Source organism: Beta vulgaris, chromosome 1, assembly GCF_026745355.1.
Source record: "Beta vulgaris subsp. vulgaris cultivar EL10 chromosome 1, EL10.2, whole genome shotgun sequence".
NCBI classification, from domain to species: domain Eukaryota; kingdom Viridiplantae; phylum Streptophyta; class Magnoliopsida; order Caryophyllales; family Amaranthaceae; genus Beta; species Beta vulgaris.
In genome coordinates, this window is record NC_079202.1 from 57305489 (window position 1) to 57324922 (window position 19434).

General features: G+C 33.8%; 1 protein-coding gene across 1 annotated transcript; it reads right to left on the reverse strand.

The window, feature by feature from the left end:
• Positions 1-261: 261 nt before the first annotated feature.
• On the reverse strand, positions 262-2704 carry LOC104888947 (protein SHI RELATED SEQUENCE 1). The gene is made up of 2 exons (XM_010674065.3): positions 1353-2704; positions 262-1012 (listed from the first exon to the last, which is right to left on the reverse strand). Exons 1-2 carry the CDS (start codon positions 2263-2265, stop codon positions 567-569), a joined length of 1359 nt encoding a protein of 452 aa, XP_010672367.2. The 5' UTR covers positions 2266-2704; the 3' UTR covers positions 262-566.
• Between the last annotated feature and the right edge of the window lie 16730 nt (positions 2705-19434).

The window sequence follows — 19434 nt, forward strand, 5'->3', positions numbered from 1 at the left end:
AAAATAAGTGCAACATTTGCATAGTGTTTACTATTCACAGTTTAAACTTTAATTAGCTTTGGTGATTTACATTTTAGGAAAAACATAGTCATGTGGGATCTTGTTAGATTCGTCCGGATGTGAATTTTTTTAATATCAACTTTTTATAATTTTTACTTATTGATAATTGAAGATATTAATGGTTAAAATAATGCATTGGCAAACGTGCAAACAAGAAATGTTGCACTTATTTAGAAACAGAGGAAGTATGAAACAATAATCTAACATAAACAAAAACCAAATAAAGTCTTGGAGAATAATAAGATGATAATGATCATCATCATATGATCTTTAACAATATCCAATAATATTAGCAAATTAAATCACCTAAAGAAAAGAAAAGAAACATTTCTTTTGTGAGATTTCCAAGTTCCCAATGACCAAAGTGACAAATGAAATCACCTAGAACATCTCCCATAGAGCTAGCTACAACTCCTTTCTTTTTTTTTCTTTTCTCCCTCTTTTTCTCATCAGCAAATGATGGATTTGATTAGTTAGCTAGAGAATGTGTGTAGGAATATCGATATTCAAGATCTTGGGGGTGGGAAAAATTGCGTACCAGCCAGGAAAGCATTGATTGGAGTTGGATAAATGGAATTGCCACCTGCACCCATTGGATCGAGTAAACTAGCGGTTGCAGTAGCTGTTGTAGGCGTAGTATGATCAATACTACCACCACCAACTGTACCCATTAGGTCGCTGGTGGTGGTAGCCCTGGTTAACATAAGATTGTGTCGTTGCGGCCTACCCCCGGAAGAACTCTCACCACCACCTCCACCACCACCACTACCACTACCGCCGTAGCGAGCTTCAGGGCCTTGATCATAAAGAATACCCTTGAAGAAATGACCCCCAATATTAACACCTGTTTGATAAGCAAATTGTTCATCTGGATCATCCATTGCACTCACACGAACACATCGAAACACCGCTGGAGAATTCACCTCCGGTGGAAAATTACCCACCTCTAACCCTAATACATACATTACAAAAACAAAACAAATTAACAACATAAATTTTCATCAACAACGGTGAATTTTTTTTAAGATGATACTTATCAACTTTCTTTCTTAAAGATGAACAGTGAAAAAAAGAAAAAAAAAAAAAAGAGTAAAGCAAATGTTTTAGATGAGTTAGCACTATTGAAGTAGACTAGTAAACATGCAAATGACTTACCATCAGTCCATCACAAAACATGTACAATCAACTATATATAATATCACAAATTTCGGATAAATGTTTTACTTCCTAAAACAAAACCCAAAAAAAAAAAAACTTTGAAAGTGAAGTTTTAAGCAAACAATAAAAATTACCTGAAGTTGGAGCATTAGTAGTAGTAGTAAGGATGTGAGAAGAGGTAGTTCGATTTTGTCTAGTTCTTTTCTCCGCCCCAAATCTAGCCGATCTCATAATTTGTGGATTTTGTTGTTGTTGTTGTTGATTTTGTTGTTGTTGTTGTTGTTGTTGTTGTAATTGAAGAGCAGTTAGCTGTTGTTGACGCTCGCGGCGCTTAGCGGCAGGTACCCACGTGCTTTTAACGTGTGTAGGACACTCAAAACCTCTGCTCTTACAACAAGTCCTACACCTAAAATGAATACAATCTTTTTTAGCTTGGTTACCACAATCTTGACAATTCATACCACCACTACTAGTAGTTCCGACTCCGAATCCGACTCCGACTTCGAATTGTCGAAACCCTGATCTAGTACTACTACTAGATATCGTATTATTATTATTATTATTATTGTTGTTGTTATTGTGATTATTATTATTACTACTGTTGTCGTTGTGATGATGATAATCATCAATGCCAAAGATCCTCCTACTACTAGTACTAGTAGTAGGGGGACCTACCACCATAGACGGATGTGATTCTCCTAGAAAAACATGCTGTTGATTTTGATGATGATGATGATGATGGTAATCTTGATGGAGGTGAAGTTTTGGAGCATGGTGATGATGGTGGACCTGCACGTATTGTTGCCATATCTCAAAACTTCCTTTTGGGTAGATCTCCTCACTATTATTATTATTAATATTATTATTACTATTGTTATTTCTTGAATAAAATATCAATCCTGGAGAATTATTATTATTATTATTATTATTATTATTTTGAACCCAAGAATTTTGAATTTGATTTTCAGAATTATTACTTGAAGAATTATTTTGCGGGTTTTGTGAACTGTTGCTCCCCGGTGTTCCTAATGAGAAGAAAGCAGCCATTGTAATCTTTCACTCATTTTTTCTTCAAAATGAAAAATAGGGTAAATTTGAAAAAAAGGGTTTTTTTGGTTTTTGTTTTTGGTGTTGATTTTGATTTTCTCTCTCTTAATATAAGAATTTTATGAGATGATGAAGAAGTAGTAGAAGTGTAATAAAAGCAAAGACTGCAACGCCGCCATTAGCAGCTTCTTTCTTTGTTTGCTGAAGAAATGTAAATTCTGAATTTAAGACAAAAACAGCAACATGAAAACAGCAAAATTACCAGCAAATTAAAAACTTTCTTCTTTTTTTTCTCTCTCTTACTTACATAGGAGTATTCTTCTTCGTTTAATTTTCTGAAATTTGTGGGTTTTTATGTTTTGGGTTTGGTTTTTTGGTTGTGTTATTTTCTCTCTCCTCTTTATCACTCACTGGTTACTGTTACTGGTTACTACTAGCTTTCTACTGCCACTTCTCTACAGTTGATCTTGGAGTGCCATGAATCTCGTCACTGAAATATAAGATTTCAACCGTTGGATGGTTTATCGGATGGTTAGAGGGTTTCCACGTGTCAAGGAATCAGCTTTTGAGGGTCTTATTCGTCCTTGCACCGAAAAACCCGCTATACTTTTTCTGACTTATTTGTGTCAAAATTTAATTGATTTTTTTTTTCAAATATTGTTTATTTATTTAGAAAAAAAAAAGTTGAATTTGGGGTATGTTATTACTCCTGTTGAGAACAAATACTTTCTCCGTTCTATATTTCTCGTGACACTTTTTAACTTACGGACTCTTAGGGTTTGTTCTCCCCAGCTTATTTTCAGTTCAGTTCAGTTCAGTTCAATTCAGTTTAGTTCAGTTCAGTTCAGATCAGTTCAGACCAGTTCGATTTAGTTCAGTTCAGTTCAGCTCTTGACAATACTTTTACTCTCACATATCACTATTCATTTCAGTTCAGTTCAGTTCAGACCAGTTCAATTCAGTTCAGTTCAATTCAGTTCAGTTCAATTCAGCTGTTTTATGTCGAAGAGAACAGGCCCTTAGGTATTTTTTAGAGAATAAAAAGATACAAAGTAAAAAGAAAATGGACCCATGTGAGAGGAGAGTTAATTGCCCAAAAAAGAAGTGTAGCAAGTAATATGAAACTTTACATAATAGAAAATGTAGCGAGTATTATAAAACGAAGGATTTTTTTTTTATGTTAGAACAAATTTTTGTTAAATTATTGTCGAAATGAGTTATTGGTTTAGCAAGTGTTTTATTATCTTACCTTGATCATCATCGTCCACCTTAAATTATAAGTTTATGGAAGGAGTTTCAAATTTTAAAGCTGACATAGTATGATATTATCACAATGGATTTAATTTGAATCATTTTTATATGTTACAAGAAATTATTTATTTGTTAATCGTAAAATGTGTGTATTAGAAACCTTATCATGAGCATTAAAGTACCTTGGGTTAGTTTATCATATGAGTGAAGCTATTGAACAAAAATGGCTTACGTGATGTGGTTAGGTTCGCCAACTATTAGACCGAGGTACTTCAAAAGTTAACAACTTGTTTGGATTGAAAGAAATAGAGGGAAACGAAGATGAGGAAAATGGAGGATGGATTTTCCTCCAACTAGATTGCTTTGTGTTAGGAGTTTAGGACTATTCATTTACAAAATATATACACATAATGGGGTCTTTGGCAATTAGAGTTTTGGAGCAAAAAGAGAGGTTTGGACTTAGAGTTTTGACTAGTCTAAAAGGGGTGTTTGGTAAAAGAGAGTTTTAGAGAGTTTTGGAATGAAAACTGTCGAAATGAAAAAGCTCCTATTAGGAGCTTTTTCTTTAGAGGATTAGGTAGAAATATGTTTATTGACTTTTTTGCCCTTAATAATACTACTACACATTGTATTAAAATGTTTATAAATGTCATTTTACACAAACAAATAGCAATAAGCTTTTAATAATCAGTTAATTTTTACCACACATTTATAAAAAAATTTGTCAAATCAGCAGTCAAATCTGTTGAACAAAAAGTTAAAACTCTAACAGCAAACTCTAAACTCTAATAGCTAAACTTTATTTGCCACACATGGCCAATGTTTGGGTCCATTTTCTGGACCAATCCATCTATGGTGAAATTAATAAAATACCCCTACCTCCAGGGAACATAATCCTCCACCAATTGAAGCTGACTAATAAAATACCTTCATTTATTAGAGGTCTCATCCTTTATAAATAAGAGTTGTCTCATTAGACAAAGGTATGGAATTATGACCTACAAAACCAGAGCATCTCTCTCTACATTTATTCACTTCTCTACCTCAATCTCAACTGACTTGAGTGTTAGAGGGGCTTTTCCGGTAACACCCTCGAGCTAGTTTTTCATTGTATTATGCAGAATTGCCGGAAACCTCTTCCTCGGATCTTCAAACCTTCTCGGGATTTCATAATCCTTAACACTACACTCATCTATGACATTTTCTAGGCATAAATAGATAATATTTTATTCTATTCTATCAACTTGCTTATCATCAGGTAGGAGACATTAATAATGAAAGTATATTGGAAGTCTAATAAGATATATATTCAAGCTTATATAATTTTTTTAATAATTGAATTTAGCATTAGAGGTAAAGAGCCAAAAAATTCCAAAGAGTTGTTTGAGAGAGCTCTTCAAAGAGTTACAACAAAGAGTCATTCAAAGTCAAACACCATACACAATAAGAAAAAACCAACCATAAAACACAAACTTATACTCCTTGCTTAGCCAAATGATAAGCTACATGTTTTGAGTCCCTTCCATGATATACGATTGAAAAGATTAGGCCATGTGGACCATTTGGTGTCAGAGATTGGTTGTGTTCCCGAATCACCGGTGCTTATGTCTTAAACGACTAAAGCTAGGTTGTGTCCTAAATGACTAAAGCTGAGTCGTGTCCTAAATAGCTAAAGCTTGGTCGGGTCTTACATTGCTATAGCTAGCTAGGTCCTATCCTAAATGGCTTTCCTAGAAATCGAGTAGATCGACCGACGCAAAATATTTGCGTCGTCACCCAAAATATACTGCATGACATGAAGGTTAGGGCATGCGCTAATACTAAATTATGGGTATGTCTTAGAAATCAATCGAGTGCTAAATGTTGGGTCTTGACGTGAAATATTTTGGCGGACATAAAGTTTGGGGTCATGTCCTGATATTTTCTTTCTTATTCTGTCGAAAAATTTTGATATTAGTTCGTCGTCGATAACATATTTCGAGCTACAATCTAAAATATCTGGTGTAAAAATACAAATTTAGGTGGAGGCCAGCGTTGACGGCGCAAGGGTTTGATTCCGGGCATATAGGGATACGAGAAGTTAAAGGCATACTACAAAACGACCCAGAGAAATCTTTTCCACGAATATCATCGACGCCGACCGAGCAGTGATTGTCGTCGGCCTAACATCATTCTTCGACGCCGGCACAAAGCTAAGAGACTATTTCCATGGGGGATAGGAGGATTTCACAATTGTGAAAGAGGAACCGCATGAAGTAGGAGGAAGAAGAGAAATAAAGTACCCTAAAAGTTAAAAAATATTCAGAAAAATAAATTTTCAAATTTTTTTTTTATTTTGGAATTTTTAAAATTTTTGAGATTTTCAGAAATTAATTTAAGGTATTTTTATAAATATTAGAAATGTTTTTGAGGAAAAGAAAATGAAAATAGGCCATGTTAAATTTAAGACTCATATTCATTAAGGATCCACATTTTTAATAATCATATTTCAAGTATGATCATCTTAAAATTTTCCTTTATATAATGCATATAAAATGGCAACATATTACATTGATTTTCAACTTTGTAAGTACACCTCTTTCTTACACATATATGGCCCCCTCTCGTCCTTCCATAACAAATAGAGTATCCTTGTTACTTGGGACTTGGGAGCTACCCTAAAGTTTTTAGGCTGATGGAATTAGCTAGTCATCCTCATCCATATATGTGGCCGAGGGACATGCATCTTCTCGTCAAAAAATGTACCATAACTCCATAAGGGCCGCCAATGGAATTATCTTATATTCTTATGTTGTTAAAGTTCTTGATCTACAACTGCAATCTGATGGATGCAAACTTGCAAATTTGTAAGCTACTTTTATTAGTGTTAAAAACTTAGGCATACAACATGTAAATTCCTTTTACGCATTAAAATTTTACTTAATAACACATCAGTAATAACTTCATAAAAATCAATAGTAAATAATGTAATCGGACCATCACGTGCGGATAAAAGGAAGTTAAAGTTGATAAAAAATAATTCTTTTTGGTGCAAATGAGCCACAAGAACAGATATGAGAATCAATCTAGGATCATCTTAAATTGGGAGGAAAGCTCTAACAATAATTGAGACTACTGTTTATGTGAATTAGAGGTGGTCATGGGTCGGGCCCCGGGAAATTTTTTTTGCCCATTGGTCGGGCCAGGCCGGGCCTCAAATCGGGTCGAATTTTTGTACCTAAAGCCCGCTATTTCGGGCCTAAATTAGCAGACTTTTGCGGGCCAAAATGGGCCGGGCCAAAAAATAGACTAAAAAGTCGTATTTGGCTTGCCCAAAACCCGCCCAAAGCAAAAAAAAAAAAATGGACAGACCAGGCCCGTCTCGCGAGTCGAAAAATTCTGCCCAAAACCCGGCCCAAAAACAGGCCGGGCCAAAATGATCACCTTTAATGTGAATGACCATGTTTGAACTAATTAAATCAAATTTTCCCAAAAAAAAAAAAACCCATAAAATAACATAAAACTAGTTATTAGGCCCGGGCTATGCCCCGGGTAAGAAACAATTTCATTTATTAATATTGTATTTTGATATGATAACACTAAATACAACTTGGTCTAGTGGTTAAAACTTAGTACACGAACTTGAGGTCACGGGATCAAAACCTATACTATGCAATTTTGTTCTATTTTTTTTTATTGTACATTCATTACATGAACTAAACTCCTTAGGGAGAGCGTCACGTGGCACCGTTCCTGAGTTATGCACGCCTTTTAATATATTAGTATAGATGTGAAAGATGTTGGATTGATTTGTAGAATGCCTTACATTTTAATGTGCTAACTTTTTTTTACTACTATGCCTTGTAATAAAAAATAAAGGGAGTGTACTTATGGAGATAATAGTTACTAATCAATTGAGTTCAACATTAGTTCCATATTTTGTGATAGCTGCCACAATAAGTTGTATTTTTAATTTTTGAAATTTCACCTAAGATATATTAGGTGCCGTTTTATTTTGGGTAAGACCGTCACTATAAGTAGCATTTCTTCTTTAAAATATCCCTCGTAAGTCATAACGTACTATTGTTGCGTCTTCCTCCGGAAAAAAAAAAAAGAAGGCAGCCAGGCTGTTCGATTTCATTTCCTCCTTTGGTAAGGATTGACTCGTTATATAAAATCGCCATAAATTAAGCTCCCGAATAAATTATTATTCTAGTAGTTTGATCAAATCCAATCAAATTAAATAAATTTAAATTAAATCAAATCAAATAAATTTAGATCAATAAAAATGTAACCTTATTCTTCAAACATAACTTCCCTCTTTTTTTCTCAATTTTGGAGGAGATGATGACTAATTAATTAACCTAACTAAAATATTGCTAATGTTAAGTCATGTGACTCCATACGAAGCGTTTTGTGTTTTGCTTTATAGGTAGCTATGAGCTTGAGCTCCCTAATACCTATCTCTACATTCTTGCCTTCTTGGCCTAATTATTACAACTAATATATCTTTGACCTAATTCATCATTTCATTATTTTTTAGTGTCATATTATATTTGTTAAAACCTATCAGCGTACCAGCTGGTCCTAATTAACATCCACTCCCATATGGCCATATATAGGTCAACTTTATTTTGACAATTGCATCACTTAACCTAGCGTGATTATGCATGGATGACGACACCCCTAAACATACCAAAAACAATTATATGCAACTGTATGAATTTGTATATTTCACATGAAGTTTATCCGCACTAATTTAAGTTTTATTTTATACTAGGTTTTGGACCCGTGCATAATGCACGAGAACTTTAATACAATAAAAATGTTTATATATCCGCTACATTGAAAACATATAAACGATTATTTACGTCTACTTGATCAAAAACTTTGTGTTTAAGAGAAATACACATTTATATTAATTATAAAGTTGTTTAACAGATACATGATATTCATATGTTTTGGAAGACTTCTTTTTAGAGCAAAACAAAATGTTTTAAGAAGCTACTTCATCCGTTCGTAGTCTAATATAACAATGAGATTTTTACACTATTCATTCACTATCATACCCTTTCACTATATATTGTTATTTTTATGTAAAGACAAATATAGTCATGCGGGGTATTGTTAGATTCGTCTTGATATATACTTTCAAAATATCAAATGTGTATAATTTTACTAAATAGTAAATAAAGATATTCATAATAAAAATTGAGCATTGGCAAGCGTGAAAACCCAATTGCTGCAGTAGAAAAAGAACGGAGGAAGTATAATATAGTCAGAAGCAATTATATCATCATAAGTAAAGCCAACAACACCTTAGGAGGAAGATTGGAATTCCAGATTTTCTTCCACACTTCCGATACAATAGAATCGCCAACAATGTATGGGAATCTTAAAAAAATTAATAAAGTGATGGTCTTATTTAGTAGAACATACCAATTTTGGTGTAGCCCATAGAAAGCCATCATCTAAGGGTTGAGATGTAAAGGTTAAGGATCTCAACCGCCTCAACAGGGAGAAAATTTGCACGAACTTGGTTTTCATCCCAGTAACCAGTGGGGGGGGTCAATCGTCTCAGAAACTCTCTCTACATTACATCTTCATTTTTTCCTCGAAATGGCCTTAAAGTATTAGACTTCCCATTATCTTTCTGATATAGGAGTACTATTAGGCAATTTTTACCAATGACTGAGAAATGGCTACATAAAATTGGCCATGACTGAGAACTGGTCTCGGGAGATACAAACCCACCATGCGATAGGGATTGTCCTTGACTTTTGACACACGACCAACTAAAATTGCCTTTTTTGAAACCTCAGAGGAAATTTGTTCCATCTGACGGAATGAGTACCATACGGGGTATAAATACCTTATTCCACGTTGCTACCTAAAATGACCACAATTTCGATGATATATTGTATCATACTTTATTCCCCATTTCATCTGGTGGAATGAGTATCATACAGGGTTTCCCACTCTACTTTTTTCCTAAATACCTTATTCCCCGTTGCTACTTGAAATGATCACAATTTCGATGATATATTGTATCATACCTTATTTCCCATTCCATCTGACGGAATGAGTATAATACAGGGTTTCTCAATTTACTTTTCACCTCCCAAAGACTACCTCAAGTGACTTCAATGGTCCACAATTAACCCTTATTCATTAATTTCTTCCTAAAACCAATTTTCGAATATATTAAGCGAACTAAAGTTTTAATATATATTAAGACTAATATAGAAAATGTAAACAAATATAAATACGCACTACTTGTATAATATATGTGTGTTTTATAGGTTCTTTATAAGATGTACATTTCAATATTATCTTCTACATCAAAGAAAAAAAAACCAAAACAAAGTTAAATAAATTAACAACTTTTCCAATTCAATAACTTTATTTGATCTTTTCAAAACAGTTTCACTCTATTATAAACCAATTAAACTTGAATACTTATAAATCCCCCTTTTTTTTACATATAAGCTTGACAATTAACTCATCTTGTTGATTCACCTTCTAAATTAGTGTCGCAATGCTCATTAGATATCTCTCTTTCCAGTCTAATATCGTCCACACGATTTATGGTTTAAAAATTGTAACATTACTTTTATATAAAATTATAAGATAATTATTTTACTTGTAGTTCCCTAAAATGACCACAATTTTGATGATATATTTTATCTTACATCATTCCCCATTTCATCTAACTGAATGAGTATTATACAATATTAATTATATAAGAAAATCATGGCGCTGCTTAACTTTAATATGAATAAGTGAGAAATATCTATTTTAGCAAGGAAACTATATTTAATCATGCATATAAGAAATAATTATTGATATCCTATAATGTCAACTACTTCATGATTCACTCATACTTTCATATATAATTTGAGTTTAGGATGTTAAATTTATGAACAGTTATATTAGTTTTTTTTTTTGCAAGAATAATTAGTTAAAGAATATTGGATTATATTGAAGAAAAAATTACTATTCTTAGTTTCTTAATACACGCAACATATTTTTTTTTGGATATTTCATAAAACTTGCAAAATAATTCGCAAACTATTATAAAAATTAAAGAAAGCTTTATTTTATAATTTAAGCACATGTGTCATGTTTTCACTCTCTCTCCTACTCTTTTATTTTATAATTTTTATAGAATGGGCCAAATTCAAAGTGTGTGAATTTTCTTTAAAAATGATATTAGTATCAAGCGTAAGTTCATAAGTGTATGTACTTATATCGTTTGTTTCATTTGAATGTAAGAATGTGGGAAAATATTTGAGTGACCCTAGTCCCTAAGCCTAAGGTTGTCAACCTTCTTAGTCGCAATAATAGAATAATATATTAATATATATCCAATAAATTGGAGAGAGAATTGCCATAGATTAATGTTTTAATGTACTCTTGACCTTAACTTTTTAGTAGTGAGAAAAATATCCATTTTTATCTTTAAACAACTTATCTTGTCTGACATTTTCTTAATTCTCCCTTAAGTTGTCTGAAAAAACTTAATTATTATATCTAAATTTGTTTAATCTTATCTAAATTTTCCAAACTTATATTATCATAGTTATGTCAAAATTAGTTAAAGTAGACAGATGCTTATATATTGGTTTTATTTTTTTTTACCTAATTCAATTTCTTGAACATATATATAGATGAACTCTTATTTTACCTCTCTCACTTTAACTTTGTTTTTTTAAAAAAAAATACTTTTAGTATGTATTGGTCATGGATATGATTTTTTTATGATTATCATATTAGCTTACCTAAACCACTTTGGGACTAAAATTGAATATTTGAGTTGTTATTGTTTTTGTTATATGTAATCTCTAGTCATAATCATGGTGTGTTATATTTTTTTCAACAAAATCATCTTTTTATTTCTTGTTTGGTAATAAAATAAACTTGCATTACTATTATTATTACATTTGCATATTTTCTTGAAGGGGCTAGCATCTCATGATGGTGTGATATTCATTACCAAAAGTGAATAATATTAAAAAAAAACTTATTAGACCAATGTACCCATTGGCTTGAAATTAGGTAATTTTTAAATTAATTATATTATATAAGTTTGATAGGTGTGATGAAAAACTTAAAGTTGTTATACCAACGCACCCATTGGCTTGTACTTAGCTAATATTTGTTTTATATTTGAAATTTCATATTTTGACTTTTTGAGTATCTTGTATTAGTGAAAAACTTAAAGTTGTTATATCAATTCATCTTTTTCATTGTATATTTTCTCTCTCCTCTAAATTGGTATTTAGCTTGAAAATAATTCCATAACTGGTTTTTGTGAAAATAATAAGAATGACCGCTAAGATAATATATGATTTTCGTTTAAAAAAAATAAATATAATATTTGATTTGTTTCCTTAATTGATAATTGATTGATTGATTCCTTTAGTTATTGTAGTTGATATTATTTCCTTCATTGTTACACAATCGGAGGAATTAATTGATTATTGTTAAAATTATTTTTAGCAATGCCACGTGGCATAAGCAAGCATTAGGTCGAAAAGTTGAGGGTGAAGGAGAACAGAGGAAGGTTGAGGTCTTGCCACGTAGGACAATTTTTTCTTGCTTTAATATTATATATGATCACAAGTTAAAGTTCAACAATAATTATTTTTGCCAAACTTGCGTAGCTTTTTTAAATATGAATATAAAAATAACAGATTTTGATAAATTTTATTGTGCCTACAAGCTCATGTCATAAGATCATTTAACCATATACAAAATTAACAGTATTTTTTTAATGTGGGACAACTACTCCCAACTCACATATGGTTAATTAACAGTTTCCTATCGTTTGCATTTGTTGGGGTTATCATTCAGATTTACCCCAAAAAGCCAAAACCAAGACATGTACAAAAAATTAACATGGAATTATTTTTTTTATCTTCTAATTATTAACAAACATAATTCTTTAATATACTAAAATATATCTTCAAATCTGAGTGTGGTTCTTAACTAACTTGCACAAATGATAATGAACGAGCTTATCAGTAAGATATTATTTAATCTTTATTCTATAAGACAACATATGGGGACACCAAAAAATAAAAAAAGGAAAAAAAGAAAAAAAAAATAGAGGATAACTAACTGTTTCATTTGAATGAAAAAAAGGGGGGAAAGCAGGACATTTAAAATATCAGTTTTTTGAGAAAATAAAATGTAAAGACTGTTATTCTACCCAATTAATTTTATTTTCTACTTCATTTGTTATCACACGTTATCGCACGTATTGCGTGCATGTAAGACTAGTATTATATAAGGGAAGAGGAGGGGGACACCAAAAATGGTAATTTCTTTTATATCCTTAAGTAATAAAATACAAATTCAACATCTTTTATCATTGTATCCCCAATTAACCATTATCTGTTATTTAAGCTATACTATTATGTTTTACTTAATGTACTTATATATTTTTTATTTTTTTGTGCATATATTTTAATATTATATATACTCTAATATAAAATGTATTATATAGTGGATAATAAATCTATTGGAAAACATAACTAACACTAAGAATTCACTCCATTTCCTAATGGTTGTGTTTATATTAGAACTAAAGTTTTCAAAAAATCACATACTTTCTCTAATTTTTGTAACTTAGTAAAAAAATATTTGAATTAATGTAATTGCTTGAAAATATTTTATTATAATCAAATTGATAAAAAAATTGGCGTTTCAATTAATCGTTTGCCCAAAAATCATAATCTTTACGTTTAACCGTTAATTTTATCGGTTCGGTAACCGTATTGTAAAAAAAAAAAATTATCGATACAGTTATGTTAGAACCCAAGGTGACACTCAAGAAGGGGGGGTTGAATTGAGTGGTGAAATCTAATCGATTTTCGCAAAAATCCTTTTATGGCTCAGTGCCTGGCACTGTGCCAAACACTCGTAAATCGCTGATTTGAGTTTTTGCGAATAATAAACTTAAAAGATATTAGATTTGACACGCAAACACAGGATATAACGTGGTTCAATCTCACCTCTGAGATCTACGTCCACAAGAAACAAAACTCTTTAATTTATTTCTTTGAATCCTAAAATATCAAACTCTTGATACAATAAGATTCCCCTCACTACTAAGTACTAACCCTAGTAATGACTCCCAACACTTAACTCTAAGTGTTGACACTCTCTATAATGTTAAAGTTACAAAGAAAGAACGATCATCAATGATGTGCTTCTTAGTCAAGCAATTAGAGGACAATTACAATTGTGAAATAGTAACTTAAATCTGACTCGCTCAGTGCTATGCTCAGTGCTGGAGGAAATAGTTTTCAGCTTTTAATAGACTCGATTTTTCTCTCTGAATACGTGAGATTTAAAAGTGAATTATGATTCCCTTTTATAGGACTTGGTTTGGACGAAAATCACTTAAAAATATCTTTATCTTTTAATCCTTGATTTAAGGGATAAAACTTTATCTTTTTCTATCTTTATCTTTTAAACTTAAAAAGATAAGTTTTCCATATTAGATCGATTTTCTTTTTCAACTCAAAGTCTGTTTATATCTAAAAAGTATTTTTCCAAATCCTTTTAGAAAATCTGAAAACATGTTTTAGTAAAACTCTGTTTTATAAAAATCTTTTATTTTAAAACACGTTTTTATCAAAACCCAATTTTTATTAAAATCTTTTCAAAAACTCGTTTTTATCAAATTCTTTTAGAAACTCGGTTTTATAAAATCTTTTTCTAAAAACTCGTTTTCCTTAATCTTTTTTATTTCTGATTTCGAAAATCTATTTCCCTTTTATATAGATATATAATTTTAATATAATTATTTAGTTTCTTAACTCCAAGAAAATAATAATTATACTAACTTTATATTTCTATATCTAGCACATTGCATATCACTAAGTTAGAGCATATTACATTTTAATTCAAAGTAACTATTCTAAGAAATTATGAACTTGGACTTCATTCTTGATTCTTCTTTTCTTCGAAGTCTTCATTTATTAATTCTTTTCTTCATGCATCTGTTGCAACTGTTACATACTTTCATGCTACAACATATTATATTAATTTTCATCATCAAAACATAACATGTGCATAAAACATAGCATGCACATGCACAACAAGTTACCATCCATTTTGATCGGTTTTTCGATAGTTTGGTACGATTTTTCGGTTTCGTCTTTTATGAACACCCCTAGGTTGCAACATAGTAAGTGGGCTAGATCGTATGGCTGGAGCTAGGGGCGCTTGCTCTACTGGGCTTTGCCAAATAGTAGCAGAGATGTCAGAGTGACGGGGCTTAGTTATATCAATATGACCCATGACATCATATGCGTGACAGTGAATCTCAAATAATTCAACTTAGTCGGAGTATTGCACCTTCTCTCTGTCGAAAATCGAAGGGATGTCGTTCTTGATGTTACTAACCGACAAGGCTAGATGGTAATTGGGGTTACTCGATGGTGGAGGAGGTGGGGGGGGGGGGGGTTGATGAATCTCACTCTCGCCGTCTGCAGGCATGGCAACATTGTTTTTTGTGATAATGTTAATTAGTGCTATTTATCTTTCTCGCAATCCCATAAAACACCAGAACACTAAACTTGTTGAGATGGATATACATTTATGTTCTTGAAAAGGTTGCTATTGGTCAAGTACGTGTTTTAATTTGCATGTTCCTACTTTGTGTCAGTTTGCTGACATATTCACAGAAGGACTTCCATGATAGTTATTTTTGGAGTTTAAGTCAAGTTTTAGCGTTCGCACTCCTTCCGCTATGACTGCGGGGGTGTGATAGAATATCAAAATATTGTGTTAAATATTTTTATATTAGGATATACTTTGCCTACTTAGAATCCTATTCTTGTTAGCTTTCCTATTATGTTTAGGATATGGGTTAGGACTTAATATATATATTGGTGATCAACGGATTCACTCCAATCAAGGGAGTTTTACCAAAACTAACACTTATTTTTGTTTCAATCGTCATTTATTTTGATATTAGAATTAAAAAATATAATCATAGAAAACACGATAATAGTTGTAATGTTATTTGATTTTAGTATAAGTACATGACTCTATAATCCTTCCATATATAATCTACTAACCAATACATAAGAAAAATAAGTTCAATGTTGGGCCCTCATTTTCTATAGGCTTTGGCGGAATTTGGACTTATTTTGAATTTGTAATCTACATAGCGGTTGGGTGGAGAAGTGGCGTGACTAAGTCAAGCAACGTTTTACATTGGCACGGTGGCAGTTGAGAGATACAAGGGATTACGTTGGATTTGGCTGACATGGCCCATATAATGAGGAACAACTCAAATGGCAGCTGAGAATATTCTTAGATATAAATATGTAACTCTATGTAAACCTAGCTCTTCTTCTGATTTTGTCTAAGTCCACAGATACATTCTACTCTCTTTCTCTCTTCGCTATTTTATTCACTCATTGTCACGAAGAGATAACTTCACATTGTACTCAACTATTGTATTGACGCCGTCAACATATTAGTGGATTGGTGATCAAGAGTATCACCCGCGGTTTTTCCTTTTAATTGGTTTTCCGCGTCAACAATTTTTTTGTCTCTTTATTGCTTTTGTTCATTTTTATCTCTTATTTATTTGATGATGTTGATTGCTCAAAATATATTGATCTAGTTGTTGGCACCTTCACCTTTTAAGTATTTGGTACAAAATCGACATAAACATTCAATAAAATACATCCCATATCGAGCCTATTCCCTGTGGATTGTAGTTACATGATGGGCACTCGGCAACCCATAGACATGAGGGAGCAAAATACAAAGATTGTCCAACTTTTATGTAACAGCACGTGAAGACCTCAAAAATCAGAAGACAACTGGCGATTTATTACTAAAACTCCTTGGATTTATCCAGTAAAGTTAGTATTAACAGCAAATAAATCATGATTAATAAGTAGGAAAATTTGGTACGGATATCATTTCCGCCGTCCCAGCCACAATCAAGCCGTACGTAAACTGTGACAAAATGACAGTCTGCACTTTTCTTTTTTTTTTTTTTTTTGACGGGAGAAATTCAACGACTTTATTCATTATCAGATAAAACAGCAGCATGAATTTCCCTAGGGAAATCACCCATCCAAACCTTCTTCACCAGCAAGCTCTTACTTAGGTGAGCAAGCTTATGAGCAACCCTATTACCCCCCCTCTTCACATGCTTACAAGAGAAGAAAATACATCTAGAAGATAAATGCAAGATATCTGCTACGACACCACCAAAACCAGAATTCTCAATATGAGCTCGCTGCAGATGAGAGACAAGTTTCGAACTATCACTTTCAAGGATGATATTATCCCTGCCCATATCCAGTGCACACCGCAAAGCACTTCGAGCCGCATACGCCTCCGCAACATCAATATCAAAACTCCCCACCACAGATTCGCACATCGCCCCCAAGACATCCCCATCTGAATTTCTCATTACACCCCCACAACCAATGGATCCATCAGCAAAGACCGCCGCATCCGTATTTAATTTTATGGAGCTCCCTCCTGGTGGCTTCCATTTTTCCTCGACATTAGCAGCAACTAGCGTGGCCTCTTTCCTCATCTCTCTGGCCATACTAAACTCTTCAAGCCCAGCCATAATTCTCCCTGTTTCTTCTGTAATGTCAGATTTTTTCCTCAAAGACCCATCTATTTCTTCGTAACCATATATGCCACAAGGTTAGCCAGAAAATATCCCACCATCTATCGTCCATTGCCGCATTTACAAACTGATCACACCATCCCTTAAATGATCCTCCCATCATGACCATGGGATCAATGCGTAGGGGAGATGCTTTCCACATCCACCTTGCCTCATGACACATTACAAGAGTGTGTAGGGTAGTTTCGTCCGCTTCGCCCACACACCGGACATATTTGATCACATTCGCATCCCCTCACTTTGAGGTTCGCTCTCACCGCCAGCCCATTGTGGAGAGCTCTCCATCCGAAGTTGCGCACTTTCATAGGGGTATTCGCCTGCCATAGCTTACGCCACACACCACCCTCTTGCGAGTGAGAAGAGGAAGCCTGCCCAATTCGAGCCTCAGCAATCGCTACATGATACGCACTTTTTGTGGAGAAACATCCATCTTTGGTGAAATGCCATGCCCATGAATCATCTCGTTCCTGATATGGAATAGGCATACTTCGAATTGCTTCCACCTCCTCCCTAGAAAACAGCTGGTTCAACATCTCCACATTCCACTCTCTATGCCTCATTAACTCACACACCCTTTGGGGCCCCTCTGTTCTACCCACTGTGAATAGATCCGGAATTGTGGCAGTCGCGGCACCCACGGGTCCGTCCATATATGCACACCCTGACCACTTCCCACTACTTTCCGCAGCCCTTTTGAAAGTATTTCGCGAGCCGACAAAATAGACCTCCAAGTGTAGCTTGCAAGGGGGCTAACTTGAGTCTCCATGAAAGACTTATTAGGGAAATATTTGTTTTTCAATGTCTTTGCCACCAATGAGTGGGGGAATTTTAAGATTCTCCACGCTTGTTTCGCCAAAAGGGCCTTGTTAAAAGAAACAAGGTCACGCATTCCTAAACCTCCACGTTTCTTTGGCTCGACCAACTTGTGCCACGCTACCCAAGCTATCTTCTTCTCTTCTTTTTTTTTTTGGCCCCAGAAAAATCCCCTATACATCTTTTCAACTGCTTCAAGTATACTCTTAGGAATTTTAAAGCATTGCATAGCATATGTTGGGATAGCCTGGGCAATTGCCTTGATGAGCACTTCTCTCCCTGCTTGAGATAGGAATCCCTCTTTCCACCCTTTAATCTTCTTAAGGACACGATCTTGAATATATTGAAACACCCGTTTTTTGGATCCACTAACATAAGTTGGTAATCCAAGGTAATTCTCATGATTATCAACAGCCTTAAAAGATAACTTCATCTGAAGTAATTGTTGCTTTTCTTGCTCAATATTTCGGCTGAAAGATACTTCTGATTTCTCTATATTCAACTTCTGCCCTGAAGCCGCTTCATAGGTGGCTAAGATGTCCATCACTCTCTCCACTTCCCCTTCATTCGCTCTAGTGAATAACAAACTGTCATCTGCAAAAAATAAGTGCGATATCGCATCTACTTTTTTGCCAATTTTCAGCCCATGAATCTCCTTTTTAGCCTCGGCATCTCTTAACAGGGAAGATAACCCTTCTGCGCATATTATAAACAAAAATGGAGAGAGAGGGTCTCCCTGCCGAAGACCCCTCGAGGGATAAAACTGCTGCGACGGTTGCCCGTTAACTAAGATAGAGAAAGAAGTAGATGATACACACCCCATTATTTGCTTTACATACCTTGCAGGGAATCCCATCTTCAACATTATCTGCTCCAAAAACATCCATTCAACCCTATCATAAGCCTTACTCATATCCAGTTTGAGTCCTAAGTATCCTTCCTTACCTTTTTTTTTCTTCCTCAGATAATGAAAGCATTCATATGCTACCAAAATGTTGTCCGAAATTAATCTTCCCGGCACAAACCCACTTTGAGATTCATGGATAATTTCGGGAGAACTCGTTTCAATCTATTAGCCAACACCTTAGAAAGAATTTTATAAATGACATTGCAGAGGCTTATAGGTCGGAAATCAACAGGGGACTCACATTTTTTTTTTTTCGGGATTAGCACAATATGTGTCCGGTTTATATCACTACAATCAACTCCATTATTCAGAATGTTCAGAATTTTGCTGCACACATCCTCCCCTACAGTACTCCAATAGGTCTGAAAAAATAAAGCACACATCCCGTCCGGCCCCGGAGCTTTTGTGGGGTGCATTTGCTTTAAGGCGATCTCAATCTCAGCTCGACAAAACGGCTCCTCTAGCATTGAACTCAACTGGGTCGACAGTTTGGTGTTAACCTTGTCTAGCACCGGTTGGACATCAATAGACTCATTTG